The 15,916-nt window shown below is 46.6% G+C and overlaps 1 protein-coding gene across 2 annotated transcripts in view; it reads right to left on the reverse strand.

The window, feature by feature from the left end:
• Window positions 1-407: 407 nt before the first annotated feature.
• Window positions 408-15,916, reverse strand: part of KRBA1 (KRAB-A domain containing 1) — a 46,210-nt gene continuing 30,701 nt past the window's right edge. For both annotated transcript variants that reach the window (XM_043965503.1, XM_043965502.1), the window contains 9 exons: window positions 12,342-12,503; window positions 10,841-11,017; window positions 9,389-9,595; window positions 9,156-9,299; window positions 8,583-8,687; window positions 7,517-7,657; window positions 6,296-6,355; window positions 4,907-5,080; window positions 408-3,535 (listed from right to left, as the gene is read on the reverse strand). In XM_043965503.1, the coding sequence (XP_043821438.1) occupies window positions 2,670-3,535; window positions 4,907-5,080; window positions 6,296-6,355; window positions 7,517-7,657; window positions 8,583-8,687; window positions 9,156-9,299; window positions 9,389-9,595; window positions 10,841-11,017; window positions 12,342-12,503 (2,036 nt within the window). In that variant the 3' untranslated portion in view covers window positions 408-2,669. The remainder of the gene's footprint in view (window positions 3,536-4,906; window positions 5,081-6,295; window positions 6,356-7,516; window positions 7,658-8,582; window positions 8,688-9,155; window positions 9,300-9,388; window positions 9,596-10,840; window positions 11,018-12,341; window positions 12,504-15,916) is intronic.

Consider the following 15,916-nt stretch of genomic DNA (forward strand, 5'->3'; position numbering starts at 1 on the left):
TGATTTCCAGAGCCTCTGCAAAATGGAAGTGCTTGACCTGTCTCATGGAGTTTTAGGAAAGAAAAGCTTCAAGCATATATAAAGGTTATAATCCAAGTTAGCAAAAAGCTAGATAGTGCAGTGGATAGAGCACTGGACTTGAATTCAAGAAGACCCTAAGTTCAAATCTGGCTTCATTTACTAGCTATGTGATCCTGGTGACCTCTCAGTCTGAGTTTCCTCACCTGGGAAATAGGGATAAATAGCACCTGCCTCCCAGGGTTGTTGTGAGATTAAAATGAGATACTTGTAAAGTGCTTCCAAACCTTAAATAGAAATTCTATTATTATTATTATTATTTTATTATGTCAAAGGGTTCTGGTACAACAGGCTTCTCAACCAACAGGTGAATTTTAACAAAGGGCTTTTGGAGACAATGTCAACCTAAAATGTATGTTGAGGTGGGGTTGGGATATGTTGAGAATTTAAGGCTGGGGGGCAGCGTGGTGGCCCGGCGAATAAAGCACTGGCCCTGGATTCAGGAGGACCTGAGTTCAAATCTGGCTTTAGACACTTGACACTTACTAGCTGCGTGACACTGGGTAAGTTACTTAACCCTCATTGCCCTGCCCAAAAAAAAAAGGAGAGAGAGAGAATTTAAGGCTGGGATTAGCTCCAGGGGAGATATTTTTAGGCAAGGGGACTATTTTGCCTACATACAGGACCAAGACTGGGGGAAGGTTTGGGGTACAAGGAAATTGTTGTAGAAATACCCACAACAGATACAAAGCCCAAAGGAAGGGGCAAAGAGGCTTAGACTCCTTTGACAAAGTACCAAGTTGCCAGTTGCAACCATACCACAGGGCACAGTATCGGTGTCCTCCCCCATCTCTCCCACAGAGAATCCAAGAGGGCCCCTCTCCACAGTGACAGCTGTGCCCTTAACCCTCTCAATCCCCACAGGGTGGAGGGCTGAGGACTGACAGGAATGGCGTGTGTTTATGACCTGCACCACTCATCCCTTCTGGAGGCATCACTTGTGCCAAGCCATTCTCCACATGTTCAGTTCAGGCCCAGATTTCACGTTGTAGTCTATGGTCATTATAGCAAACCTTTTGTTAATACATCCTGCATTTGTTGCTTTAGCCATCAGCTGCCCTGGGGGTGGAGGGATGGCAGTTCTGAGCACAAGCAGAGGCTATAAGCCCTGTCCAGCTTCACGCCCGCTTCCGTCAGATCCCACCTCCAGCTGGAAGGGAGGTCGGTAGCCATCTAGTCTGATCCACACCCCAAGGAAGAATCCAACATGTCCAGCACGGGGCCGTCCAGCCTTTGCCTGAAGACAGCCACTTGTGGGGCCCCAGCACCTCTCAAGGCAGCCAGCTTCATTTTATCACTGCCCACTAAAGCAGTTCTTCCTGATACTTCTCCCCATGGCTCCTAGTTCTGCCTTCTGAGCCAAGCAGAGCACGTCTAATTCTTCACATGATCACCTCTCCTGTCCCCTCCCCCCCAACCCTTTCCTTCTCCCCACCAAACATTCCCAATCTTTGTGTGACAATGACCATTCTGGTGGCCCTGTTCTTTAGCTTAACAATGACCTTCTCAAAGTAAACATGATCATCCCGATATTATTTGATGAAGAGTAGAGCACAGAGGAGATGGACTATCACCTCCTCCTTCCTGGAAGTTCTACATTCCTTGCTGTAGCCCAAGAGCATATGAGCATTTCGGGCCTTCCTATCACACTCCTGACTTGTTGAGCTAGCGGAACGCTAACACCCCCAGGTTTCTGTCAGACAAGGTACTGAAATCCTGTCCTCTTCCATCTTATGTTTGTAACCATAACACTGGCTCTCCCATTCTCCTCCCATGCTGGCCTGGCCTCTAATCAGCTACCCTGCCCCTAACTGTCATTCAGCTACTTCCTCCATAAGGGAGCTCAAGCTGTGCCCATCACTAGACCCCCAGAAGAACTGTATTACCTACTGTGATCTGAAGAAGTGGTCTGCCAAGGCATATGTTTCCTGTGCCCCATTTTGGGAGTAGACTGTTGGGGCTGGCCTAGCCCCAGAAGGCCTAATTCAGTTTCCCACATTTACTCTTAGCAACTTAAAACTTTAATGTTTGAATCTGGTCTCATCCCCTGAAGCCAAAGGCAAGGCCAACAAATTATACCAAGAGGTAGATGGAGTCTCCTGGTATGAGAGTCCTCTATACCAGGCACATAACTCACCCTCTGGTTCACCAGAGAGGGATGAGTGACTCAATTCACCCTATGAAAGTTGAGGTAGAAGGGGGTAGGGGGAAGGGAGACTGGAAACTAAGGGTGTTATGTAGCCATTGGGTGACATACATACATGTATTCTCTCTCTCTTATGTTAACTTTGGAAGTTCTTGGGCAAAGGAAGAATAGTCGAAAGAAACATGTAATCAAGGTTTCATTGGAGCTTAATCTAAGGAAAAGGGAAAGAAAACATCCCTAAATAGTAGCTTCTTCTCTGAAGAAAATGTCTCAAAGGTGCCTGGGAAAGACTAGGACTGATAAGAATAACAGGCAGGATCCCCACCATCTATGTGCAGCCAAGGGAGGGTGACATGGAAGGAAGCCATGGCTTCCTCCCAGACAGGACCCCTGAAGAAGGGCAACTGCCTCTCGAGGGGATTTAGCTAATGGGCCTTCCTGTTAGTTAGCCAGGGCCTCCATGTTGGGCTTTTGTGCCCACTTCCCCAGGCCTCCTACTGGATGGCTCTTGGGACTGCTGTGACCAGGCTCCCTTCATTCCTGTGTCCATGGCTGGTTTCCACTTGCACTGCTCCAGTTCCTGCCAGGATTTGAATCCTTCCTCTGGGCTTGGAGGAGGGGCGATTTGGGAGGATGATATGGCAAGTGGAGTGGGTGGTGGGCTTTGGTAGTCCTCAAGCTGTCTCTGAGGGGAGTGCATGGTCAGCAATGTAGAGCAAGTAGGGGACAAGATGACAGAGGAGGGAGAAGAGCTACCATTCGGGCCAAAGGGGGTGGTCAGTACCATAGGTGTTATACCCGGGGGAGTGTCTGGAGGCACTTGTGGCACCCTGGGGGGCTCCCGCCGTAAGAGGTTTGAGGTCTCACCAACCTCCAGACCTTTTGGCTGCCCCCCAAGTTGTAGGGGTTGTGGCTGAGTGGACTTTTTTTGTCTAGATCGATGTCTTCGAACAGAATGACAGCACTTATGGTACCTCCGGCAGAGAGTCCAGGGTCGTGACCCTCTTCCTAGTCTTTGGTGCGACCGGAAGTCCCTCCCCAGCAACTTCACACGGTTCTTCATGGCTGACATGTCCTGGGACAGAGTGACCAGGGCAGAGGAGAGGCGGGTCAACTGCTCTGTGAGGGCAGCTCCAAGGTTGTGAAGCTCCCCCCGGAGGGCATCCCCACAGTGACAGGAAGACTGTGGGAAATTAACTGGCAAGGAGGAAGGGGCATTAGTCACTGGGGGCAAGGATAGTCGTGGGGTCTTGCTGGGTGTCTCGGCTGAACCATGAATCTGAGTGCTTGAGATTCTCCTGTCCATTTGAGCTGAAATAAGAAAAGAGATCAAGTTTAGCTCTAAATGTCTGAACGACCTCCTCCCTGTCCCCTTGGGTATCACTTGTACTCAGCATCTTGTTCATATAAACCTGGCTTTCCATGAGGCAATGAGGAGTTCTTAGGAATGCAGCCCTGCACTGAGCTGAGGAATCACTGGGACCCTTCCCAAGATGATCCCTTTGCCTCCATTAATCTAGTCCATGAATAGGATGAATCACCCATTACCATGAGGAGCTGCTCCTGCAATGGAGATGGGCATTCCTTCCTTTAGGAGAGGCAGTGAGGAGCATTTTATGCCATACTCACTAAATCAGTCTTTGGCGGGGGGTGTCTCTGGGCATGGAGGGCTCCATAAGGCCTTGGTGACTCCAAGTGGGAAGGGGAAACACTTCCCAAAGCCATCCCCAAGCTGCAGCACCATCTTCATTACTCAGCCTTTCCTGGTCAGCACCCCAAAGCCCCCAGGCCTCAAACATACTCAAATGTCTAGAAATGGACACCCTACTTTCTTTCCCTCAATCTATTCAAGACTGAAACTTGGTTTATCCAAAGCACTCTGCTAGTTAGAAACTTAAGAGAGAGGCAAGCACCATGGAATAATGAATAGAGAGCCAGCCTGGGCATCAGGAAGATTTGGGTTCAAATCCTGACTCCAGTTCATATTGCCTGTGTGCCCTGGGCAAGTCATTCGACTTCTTGGCACTCCAGGCACTTTTCTAAGACTAAATTGCAGAATAGTTGATTACTTCCATTGGTAAGGGGGTGTCCTAACTATACCAAAGGTATCACAAGTTTGTTGTTACTGTTGTTTGAAAGGCAGGGATGGGGATGAGGGGAAAGGGGCCGAGAGTGGATGGAATCCTTCAGTCCTCGAAAGGCCCTTGATTTTCCCTCAGTGACCAACTGTCTGATCTTTCTGACTTGAGATGGGTTGGTCCCCAGACATGTGGTCCATCACCAGCCCTGTCCTAGGAGCTTTTCTGGCTAGTGAGGACCCCCCAGAGTTTAGCACAGCCTTCAGGAATGCTTTAGCAATGACCTCCACCTCACAACAAGATATGAGTGATGGTGAAAGGGAAATAAACTAAAATAAAGCTTAGAGGACATAATGGTGATGTTATGGAGCACAGGGTTAATCTAAGCCTAACGTAACCTTAGAGACTGACAAAGATTTCCTGTCCTAACTAGGACGGCATCTAACTGGTATCTTGGCCTTTTCAGCTCCCCGGGCTTTGAGAGAAGACCCTGTGCATCCTCTCCTTAACCTAAGTTCCACTCGAACTCTCTTCCATGCTGGGGTCTTAGTCTATCAAATTAAACAGTCACCACAACAGTAAGGGAAGGGTCATTTCTTCACACCTGGAGAACAGTTGGCAGCAGGCTCACCGGGAGAACACAGGCGCTTGTTCCCTCTATTTGGCCTCTGTGGTGACGGAGCGTCCTGGGAGGTCAGGGCAGAAGTGCCAACCCAGCTCTGGATGCCTTCAGATGTTTCTGGTGGGCTGGACTGGGGGATAACTTCAGCTCCCAGTGCTGCCGGTTATAAGCAAACCATGTTTGGCTCCCAGAGCTCTTCAGCTTTCTCCCCTTACCCATAATTGATTTTAAGAATTGGAAGAGACCTTAGATCAGAGGTATCAAAAACAAATAGAAGGGGCAGCTAGGTGGCGCAGTGGATAGAGCACCGGCCCTGGATTCAGGAGGACCTGAGTTCAAATCTGGCCTCAGACACTTAACACATACTAGCTATGTGACCCTGGGCAAGTCACTTAACCCCAATTGCCTCACCAAAAAAACCCCCCAAAAAACCAAACCAACAAAAACAAATAGAAGGGGCAGCTAGGTGGCTCAGTGGAAAAAGCACCAGCCTTGGATTCAGGAGCACCTGAGTTCAAATCCAGCCTCAGACACTTGACACTAGCTGTGTGACCTTGGGCAAGTCACTTAACCCTCATTGCCCCCCCAAAAAAAAAAAAAAAAGAAAGGGGCCTCTAAACTGTCCATAAGGATCCCTATAGGCTTCAGTTTGACTTAGAAAACCACATATTAACATTACCTATGTTCTATTGTATTTTTACTTATTTTGCTAAGTATTTTCAAATTACCTTTTTTTTTTTTTTTTGGTGAGGCAATTGGGGTTAAGTGACTTGCCCAGGGTCACACAGCTAGTAAGTGTCAAGCTTCTGAGTCCAGATTTGAACTGAGGTCCTCCTGACTCCAGGGCTGATGCTCTATCCACTGTGCTACCTAGCTGTCCCTTCAAATTACATTTTAATCTGGTTCCTCCACACTTGAAAGTGTTGTAGGCAGCCCACAGGCCATGGACTTGACACCTCTCCTTTAGATCATATAGTCCAGAGCTTCTTAAGGTGGGGTTCACCGACCTTGGACAGATTTCAGGGGGTTTATAAACTTGGATGGGAAACAGAATTACATCTCTATTTCAATATAATTGGTTTCCTTTGTAATCCTATGTATTTTGTGTTACGCATTTAAGAACATTATTTTGAGAAGGGATCCATAGGCTTCTCCAGACTGTCAGAAGGGTTCAGGACACAAAAAAGGTTAAGAACCTCTGAAATAATCCAATCCCCTCAACGTCTATAGACCTACTGTCACACGCAAACCTAGGAGAGAGTTCACAAGAGGGCAAATAAGACCAAGTGAGCTAGAAACTTTTGCCCATAGTGTCCCAGCTCGCTCTGCCCATGTTACACTCTCCTTGGACTGAGGCCCCAGCTTACTCACCAAGTCCTGTGAAGTCCTTTGCCTTTGTCCCTGGTGTGTCTGGCTTAACCTCCTTGGGACCTGTACAGAGGAACATTGAAAGCTGAGATACTGGGAAGAGCCAAGCTACTGCGGACTGGGTTTTTTGAACATTAGTCCTGACCAAGGAGTGGGGAGCCTCTCCAGATGGTTTCTGTTTGAAGAAGTGACAATAGGCTCAGGTCTCCAGGAAAGTATCTGACACCTGATGGCAGACATATCTTCTTATCCAGTCACTAGGCCCCCACCTCTACCTTTGGGGGCGGGGCATTATAGCTATTTATGTATTGGAGTACATAGTTGGGCACATTTGCATCCATATCAAAGGCTAGGTCTTAGTAGGTCTACATATATGGCTCTGACTTTCCTGGTATTTCTTTCATCTTTGGGTAATAGTACTTCAAGACTGTGCAGATGCCCTTATTACATCACAGCTCCAGTTCCTCGATAACAGAACAGACAAACTTTGAGAGCTGCCAGGCTGCCTCTGAGGCTCTCCCCAATTAGCCGGGCTAGTTCTTGTGTAAGGTACATACAGTGTATCACTGAGCCGGCACGTCAGCCTTTCCTGCCTAGCAGGACCAGCCACTTCTCATCCTCCATCAACCTGTTGGCAGGGCCTTTGAAAATCTAGGATCATCATCTCTACACCCTCACCCCCCCCCCACCTCCAGGCATCAGAGGACTTCAGTGGAGACTCTGTAAGGGCTAACATTTATTCAGTGCTTTACAGTTTTAAAAGTGTTTTCCTCACAACCAGCATGGGAAATAGGTAGCACTAGTATCCTGCTTACTCGACAAATGAGTAAACTAGGGCTCCAAGAACTGAAGTGATTGGCTCCAGATCACATGACTAAATAACTGTCAGAGCCAAAATTTCTGCCTCTAAATACAGGGCTCTCCCACTGTGAGTAGAGCCAAGCTCCCACACTTTGGGCCCTTTAAACAGTGATCCTGCCCAAAGAACAGGGCCAAGGAATGAGACTTACATTAGCACAAACTAAGCTGTGAATGGAAGTCACAGCTCAGGGCTCCGGATCCTATCCAACTCTGCTGGGGACAGCTGAGTGGAGGAGAATGGATGCTTATACCAAGGTCATGTTGGGGTCCTCCCAGAGCCCTCCTCCTGCCCCTGAGGCCATCCCCAAACTCCTAGTGGTCTGCTCCACCTGAGGAGAAATGAAGGGACACTGACTAGCTCACTTGCCACACTCAGTTCTCCAGGCACAGCCTTCGGGCCGTCGGCTTCTTCAGCTACCTCAGGCCCTCCAGAAGAGGGGCAGGGGGTTGGTACATCAGGAGCTTCTTCCCGGTCAGGGGCAGAACAGGGATCAGCAGCTGGGCCTATGAGAAAACAGCACTCTGAGCCTCTATAAGCCCTGAACCTGCCATGGATAAGGATTGTCCATACATGAATCCACCTATGTCTCCATTCGGGAACGGGTGTGTATCTGCCTAAGGGGCCTCAGTTTCCTTAGCTGTAGTATGGGAGTTGAACTGGAGAATCTCATTTACATAGAGGTTTAAGGATTGCAAAGTGCTTTACATATGTTGTTTCACTTGAAGGTACCTATACTATTATCAGCCGCATTTTACAGATGTGGAAACTGAGGCTGAGAGAGGACAAATGACTTGTCCAGCTAGCAAATCTCTGAGATGTGATTTGAACTTAGGCTATTCCTGACTCGAAGTATAGCACCCTATCCACCACACCATCTAACTACCTCATCAACTAGACTAGCTTATTTGTGATGTCTCTGACCTTCGGGCTCTTCTCCCAGGGAAATAGGTTTTCCCTTGGCCACAGACAGTATTGGAGAACCCCAAAGACCACACAGAGCTCCAGGAGAATCTATCTTCCTCTCTGCCTGCTTAGCCCATAGCCATGACTACACACTATCGATTGGGGAAGGTAGAATTCTAATGCATAAGCATTATTTTACCAAGGTCTTTCTCAGACCTTACAAACCTTACAAACATTTTCACATTAGATCCTCAAAATAGCACCGTGAGGTAGGTACTATAACTAGTATTATCCCCATTCTACCAATGAGCAAGGTGAAATGTCCAAGGTCACAAAGCTGGAAAATGGCAGAGCTGGACCTAAAGCTCAGGCAGGTCTTCTGACTCCATGTTCAAATCTGCACTCTATCATGAATAGATGGGGTTCTATCACTGCTAGTGCCCATCCTTTATCCCATTCCTTGCCCCCTGAGCCCCAGTGCTCTCCCCCATTCTTACTCTCCACCCCTCTCCTACTCATACTCACCTGTTTCAGTGCTCCTGGGGGTGTAGGACCCCCCAGAGGTCTCTGCAGGCACATCCTTCCCATGGATGCTGAGGCTACAGCCTGAAGTCTCCTCTGCTTTCAGAGCTGGGAAGAAAAACAAGGCTCAACAAAACCCAACAAAATCAGAATGATTTACACAATTACCACAATAATGGTGGCTGCCCAGGTAGCCTAGCAGAGAAAGATATGAATTTGGATTCAAAAAGACCCCCAGTTCAAATCTTGTCTTAAACAATGAGCAAGCTGTCTGACCTTAGGCATGTCATTTAACCACTCTATAGGACTATTTATCCTCACCTAGACCTAGAATCTAAGCCAGTCTGACCATTCCCATTTTTTAAAATTTATTTTTTTCCATTCCCATTTTACAGAGGACAAATGAGGCAAGGAGATCCGGAGAATGCTTGAAAATAGGCCAGTAAGTCACCCACGGTCGGGAAGAGAGCTCCAGACTCTCCCTCGCTGTAGCTATCTTTTTCTCCTTTCCCCTTCTCTTAAGGAGAACAGAGCATCCTTTCCATTTCTTCCTCAATAAGAAATTCCAAAGATCACCTGCATTGAGAGCTCTCCAATCCCCAGGCTCGGTCCTCCTCTGGTCTTTGCTTGTTGTGGGGTTATTGACACTGCTAGTGAGGGGCCTGAGATGGCTGCTGACCTGAGACACAGGCCCCCGAGGGATGGGAAAGAGGGAACATGCTGTCAACAGAAACCAAACCCCACATCAGAGCTAGGGACCCCACAACTTCTCCACCTCACTCTTCCCCTCATCCCCCTAAAGAACTTACCTTTGACCCGTGCTCTCCACAGCTCAGCCTCTAATCTCTGATCTTCTCCCTCTGAGCTCCCACTGCTGCTGCTGTGGCTGGAGCCGGGGCTGGAGCTGGAACTGAGGCTGGGGCTGGCCAGACAGGTGAAGCGAAGGGGCCTCATGGCCAAGATCCCCCTCAATGAGTTTTCCAGACATCGCAGTGGAGAGGGCTTGGGGGTTGCCCCTGAGCAAACAAGAACGGGCCACAACCATCAGCTCTCTTAGAAACAGATGTGTTCATACCCCCTTAGAGAAGGTGGTGTCCAGAGCCCAGGACCTGCTGTCCACCAAAGGCCCAGCACTCTGTCAGTGCCAGTGATGGGTATAAGGAAGAGAGGTAGGACAGGGACACAAAGAAATACCATGTTGATCCCCCATCCCCATTTCTCTGTCTTTAATAGATCTTTTACCTGGCCTAAGGCTGGAGGGAATGACTCTGCTAAATTAGACCAGGCTCTAGTTGTTGACCAAAGGGGACTCAAGGGAATTCAACCAAGACCATAGCTTCTCCCTCTGGAGGAGGAGCCTCTGGGGGCTTCGTAAGAACAGCTAAAGAAGTCACACTTAAGGCCATAGAATTGAGAAGTAGGGCTTTGGTCTTTGTATCTTCAGTTCATAGTATGAGTTGACACAGAGCAGACATTTAATAAATACTGGATTGATATGGTTTGAAAAATTAGAGCTGGAAAAGACCTTAGAGATCATCTGGTCCAAGCTTTTCATTTTGCAGATGAAAACGAGACCTAGAGAAGTCAAGTGATTTGCTTAAGATCATCCAGCTAACAAGAAAGCAACTGAGTGGCACAGTGGACATGGTGCTGAGCCTGGAGTCAGGAAGACCTTGTTTAAAATCTTGCACCAGCTGTGTGACCCCCAAGCATGTCACTTGACCTGTCTGTCTCAGTTTCCTCATCTCTTCAATGAGAATAATAAAAGAATTGACCTCATAGTGTCATTGTGAGGCTTGAATTAGATAACATAAGGACTTTGCAAACCAGTTTTTTATTTTTTTTAATTTAATGTTTCATTTCCCCCAATTACATGTAAAAACAATTTTTAACATTTATTTTTTTTAAATGTTTGAGTTCCAAATTCTCTCCCTCCTTCCATTCCCCAACTCATTGAGAAGGCAAGCAATCTGATGTAGGTTAATCATGCACCACAGAGTTCTTAAACATCCTTTCCCTTCCACAATTATCATCACTTAAGGCTCTGACTTTTCTGGCCAAACTTTCTGAGTGGCTCCAGTAGGCAGTCAGGGAGGAAACATATAGAGGAGATGGGGGGAAATCTCTGTTCTGTCTTTCAATTCTTTTTTACAAAGGAGCCCTGTTGGCAAGGAAATGTGGTAGAGATAAAATATTGGTCTCAGGACATCTGTACTCTATTGAAACAAAGAGGACATACATACAAAGAGATACAAGTTCACCTTCTCCCAGGCACTTCCAAGGCCCTGCTTCACTTGTCTTGTCTTTGGCCCCAGTCTGGTGGTGAGCAAAGGAGCTGCAGACTCTGGTCTGTGGGCTGCCTAGGTTCCGACTCTCAAAGGGCACCTCCTTCCCACCTTGCGTCGGGCAGAAAGAGTCATTCGACTCACTCCCCAGTCCTGTTTGCAACAAGAAAGTGAGATCCGTTGGCTCCATTCTCAGCCTCTAAATTTCAAAGGATACAAGTGGGCCGATTCCAGAGGATGAAACCTATTACTTATACCTTCTATGAGGGAGGTGATCAACTTAAAATGAAGATACATATTTTTTAGACATGATCAACGTGGGACTTTGTTTTGTTGTACTATGCATATTTGTTATGAGGCTTTTATCTTTGTTTTAAAAATATTTAATGGAGATGGGGAAGAAGTGGGAAGGTAACAAAATCAATGTAATTAGAGAAATTAGAAAAATTAGAGGAATTAGAAATTAGACTAATTAGAGAAAAACAATCATTTTTAAAAAGGTTAGTCCATATTTTCAGGGTTTCTGGCCCCTAGAATCTCCCAGGATACTGTTTGCTTCTAGACTCCAGACAGGGCTCTTTTTCCCCCAGGGAAATGGGCCAAGACATTTGGGAGTGAAGGAATAGCACAGCCAGTCCTGCCAATTCACCCAGAACTGAAAGAGACTTAGTTGGTAAGCACAGGGGTCACTGATGCTTTTGAAGGCTTAGAACCCCCACTGAGGTACTTAATGATATAGTGGAAAGAACCCAACATAAGGAATGATGAATATGAAAAATCCAGGGAATGATGGGGAGCCCTGTAGAAAGTTATTCAGGGTGAAGAAAATGGAGTCCAAAGGATTAGCAATTACTACAACAATGTAAATAAAGTCGTCATAGAAAACCAACAAAACTCTGGTTAATTACACTGGTCAGTGTTAGTACTGCGCTGGCAATTTTTTTTTTTTTTTTTAGTGAGGCAATTGGGATTAAGTGACTTGCCCAGGGTCACACAGCTAGTAAGTGTTAAGTGTCTGAGACTGGATTTGAATCCAGGTCCTCCTGACTCCAGGGCCGGTGCTCTATCCACTGCACCACCTAGCTGCCCCCTGGCAAAATTAAAGGACACATTCATTCTGCTTTGGCAGGGAAAAGTTCTGGCTCTGGAATTAGAGGAACTGTGCTCATGTCCCACTCGTGACATTTTCTGTGTGATCTTGGGCAAGTCATTTTAGGGCACTCCAGTTTCTTCTTCCCTAAAATAGTAAAAGTATTGGACTGGCTAAAGTTAGCCACAAACTCCTAATGGTCCAGTCTGACTTAGGTTTGGATGACAGGTCTTTTGAAATAGGTTTTCCTCTTAGAGCCTGGACCAGATCACAGGTCTCTAAAAGAGAAGAGCTCAGTTCATCAAGTGTTAGGACCTTCCTTCCCCTGCTCCCATAGACAGAAGTGCACACCCACCCACACACCCCTCAGGGTAATCTCTGGTTTACCTTCCTTGTCTGAAGTCCAGCTCCTGGGTTCTACTCTTCTCGACATCCCATCCCCAGCTGAGGCCAACAGAGAGGCAGGCTGGTTGAGGTGGGGCCTGTTTGTGGAGATCTCCTTGAGACAGTTCTCCAGGCCCTGGAGAGGAGAGCTCTCGACTGGACTTGCTGCAGAAAGCAAACAATCTCAGCTCTAGCTATGCAGTCTGGAGCCTGAACATCTTGGGGCTCTGATCCCCCAAATCTCTGCCCAGGCTGGCCTAGTTTTATGGACAGTACAACTTTGCAAACATTTATTAGGCACCTCCTGTGTTCAGAGCAATGTACTAGGCACTGGTAGAGATACAAAGTTTAGGGAAGACATGTCTCTGCTCCTCAAGGAATTTACAACTTATCTGAGGAATAAGACATCAAACAGAGAAGTCTTCAACAGACAATATGACCTAATAGGTGCTTTAGAGTGTTACAAAGTGTAATGCAAAGTCTGAGGGAAGAAAGGTTGTTAACAACAGAGGGATCAAAGGCTTTCTGGACTGATGGGATTTGAAAGATGAGTTAAATTCAATAAGTGAAGAGAGGGAAGGACAGCACTCCTGGTTTAGGAAATAATGTGAGCAAACGTATGGAACCATAATAGTATATACTGAGCAAGGGTTGGAGTGGGATTTGGGTAGAGAACAGTGCAGTTTGGCTGGAATGTAGAGTATACAGAAGATATTAAAGTAGGGTGACACCAGATTAGGGAAGGCCCTAAATGACTGAAGAGTTTAAGCTTTTCTGAAGAAGAAAAAAAGGATTAGACCCATATTAAGAATAGGAAGTATGCTAGGTGGCTCAGTAGATAAAGTACTGGCCCTGGAGTCAGGAAGACCTGAGTTCAAAATCTAGCCTCAGATACTTACTACTTGTATGATCCTGGGTGAAGTCATGTAAACTGTTTCTATTCATAGTCCCATAATGTTCACCCTTTTTTTATAAAGGCTCAGGGTTATCCTTTACTCTTCCCTTTCCCTCAACACTCCTACACCAATAGTTACCTACTCCTATGGACTCCACTTTCTACAACTTCTTTCCCAACATGCAATCCCTACTCTTGTTCCTACTGCCATCACTGTGGTACTGGCCCTCATGACTCCCTTGCCTAAATGCCTTTTTAAAAAATCATGGAGGGGCAGCCAGATGGCGCAGTGGATGGAGCACCCGGCCCTGGAGTCAGGAGTACCTGACGTTCAAATCCGGCTTCAAACACTTAACAATTACTAGCTGTGTGACCCTGGGCAAGTCACTTAACCCCAATAGCCCCGCTAAAAAAAAAAAATCATAGACTAGTTATCTGGAAGGGATACTTTTGTCTAACCCCCTTCCTTTTACATATGAGGACACTGAGGCTCAGGGAGGTGGCATCTTGGCAACATCACACTGCCAATAATAGAGGACAGATTTAAATTCAGGTCTTCTCATGCTAAATATCATGTTATTTCTACTATATCACACTGCCACCTGACAGGTCTTCCTGCCATAATTTTTGCTTTACTCCAGTCTATTCTTCATACTACTACCAGAATAACCTCTTAGATACAAAGTCTCAGTGTAGTTTTAATAGCTAGGTCTTTGTTGTTCAGTTGTGTCCAACTCTTCATGACACGGTAGACCACAGCAGAGCTATACTGTCCATGGGGTTTTCTTAGCAAAGATACTGGAGTTATTTGCCATTTCCTTCTCCAATGGATTTTTGCTCACCATAAATTAAAAAGTCATTGGTTGAAGAATCATGGTCCTTTATTGGTGTGATTTAGCCATGTCTGACTCTTCATGCACCTATTTGGGGTTGTTGTTTTTTGGCAAAGATACTACAGTGGTTTGCCAGTTCCTTCTGCAGCTCATTTTATAGATGAGGAGACTGAGGTAAACAGGATTAAGCGATTTGCCCAGACTCACACAGCTACTAAGTGTCTAAGGCTAGATTTGAACTCAGGTCCTCCTGAGTCCAGGCCCAGCACTCTATCCACTAGGCCACCTAGTTGCCCCAATCTTTGTCCTACAGAATTGATAACGATTCTTCCTTCCTCTCAGTAGAGAGGCAGAAGCTATGAGTGTAGGATGTGGCATACACTGTTAGATGCTATACTGTGTCTGTCAGTTTTGCTTAAAAGATTTGGGCTTTTTTTAAATACAAGGAATAGTTCAATGCAGGGGGAGGAGGTGTTAAAGGGAAATGTTTGTAGTGTAAGAACAAAGGCAAAAGAAAAAAAACACTGAAGAGTTCTTGTTCAGGTATTAGTTTGGCCTAGCTGGCCTCAGAGGTCCTTTTCCAACTCTGAGACTCTGTGATTCTGTGATTTTGCTTCTCAAGCAGTGCCAAGGCCCTATTTGAATGAGATTACATAACATGATTTTGTAGTAAATTAGATAATAGAGGCTACCCAGAGATGAGGCTGGAATAGGAAGCAAGGGACTAGGGTAGTGAAACTTTAACCTATAAGGATAGGTATGAGGCTAGGAAAAGTAAAGAGGAGAACAAAGACCAGGAGATTAAGGATGGACTGCAGTGATGGCGGGGGTAGGTTTACTGTGAGCATGGGAGGGGGAGACACAGAAGGATAAGAGGTGACATCTGGAACTTGGAATTTCAAACTTCTGAACCTTACGGGTGGTGTCATCCCAAGAGACAATGAGTTCGAAGGCTCAGCTGTGCTTAAGTGGGGCATAAATGGAAGTCATCAGAGTGGAGGAGTTTGAAGAATTGTGTGGTCAGACTGTCAGAGCAGTTGCCAATATCGATATTTATGTCTGATCTCCCACAGACAACAGTGGGGGATGGGGAGGGAGGAAGCCAGAGCGCAGGGGTCAGGTGGTGCTCAAACCATTGGATGAATTCACTGAGGTCATGGCAACAAGGGTGGTGGTACACGTGATCTTTAAAAGAGAAAACACGACTGAAAGGTGATCTCTGGCAGGGGCTGTGGAGGTCATGGAGTGTGTAGGATGGTGAGATGGAAAGTGGACAAAAGAATGAACAAGAGGAGATCACAAGGTGTGAGGTGTGCTCGGGGCACAGACAAGTTCTGATAAACACTGAGGCCGGGGCAGCTAGGTGGCACAGTGGTTAGAGCACTGGCCCTGGATTCAGGAGGACCTGAGTTCAAATTTGACCTCAGACACTTGACACTTACTAGCTGTGTGACCCTGGGCAAGTCACTTGACCCCCATTGCCCCACAAAACAAACAAACAAAAAACACACAAACACTGAGGCCAAAGGGAACTCTCGTGAGGGAGGAGAGCCTTACTCCAGAATGGGAACCCCAGAGTCTCCTTTAGCCTTAATGTTTACAATCTTTAATGGGCTAAAATGTGGTTGGAATGGAAACTCCCTGTGGACAGGAACCAGTTCTGTTCCTCACTCAGTAGCTCGAGCACTCCCTAGACAGCTGTGCCTTGTTAATTAGGTGAAACGCTACCCAGTGACAGGGACTGGGATAGAGATGGACAGATTCCTCCAGTCTTTCCTCAACAGATGATCCAAACCACCCCTATGTCCCCCATCCCATTTTCCATCCTCGCCATATCTGAAGACAAGGCC

Source organism: Dromiciops gliroides, chromosome 5 (genome assembly GCF_019393635.1).
Source record: "Dromiciops gliroides isolate mDroGli1 chromosome 5, mDroGli1.pri, whole genome shotgun sequence".
Classification (NCBI taxonomy): domain Eukaryota; kingdom Metazoa; phylum Chordata; class Mammalia; order Microbiotheria; family Microbiotheriidae; genus Dromiciops; species Dromiciops gliroides.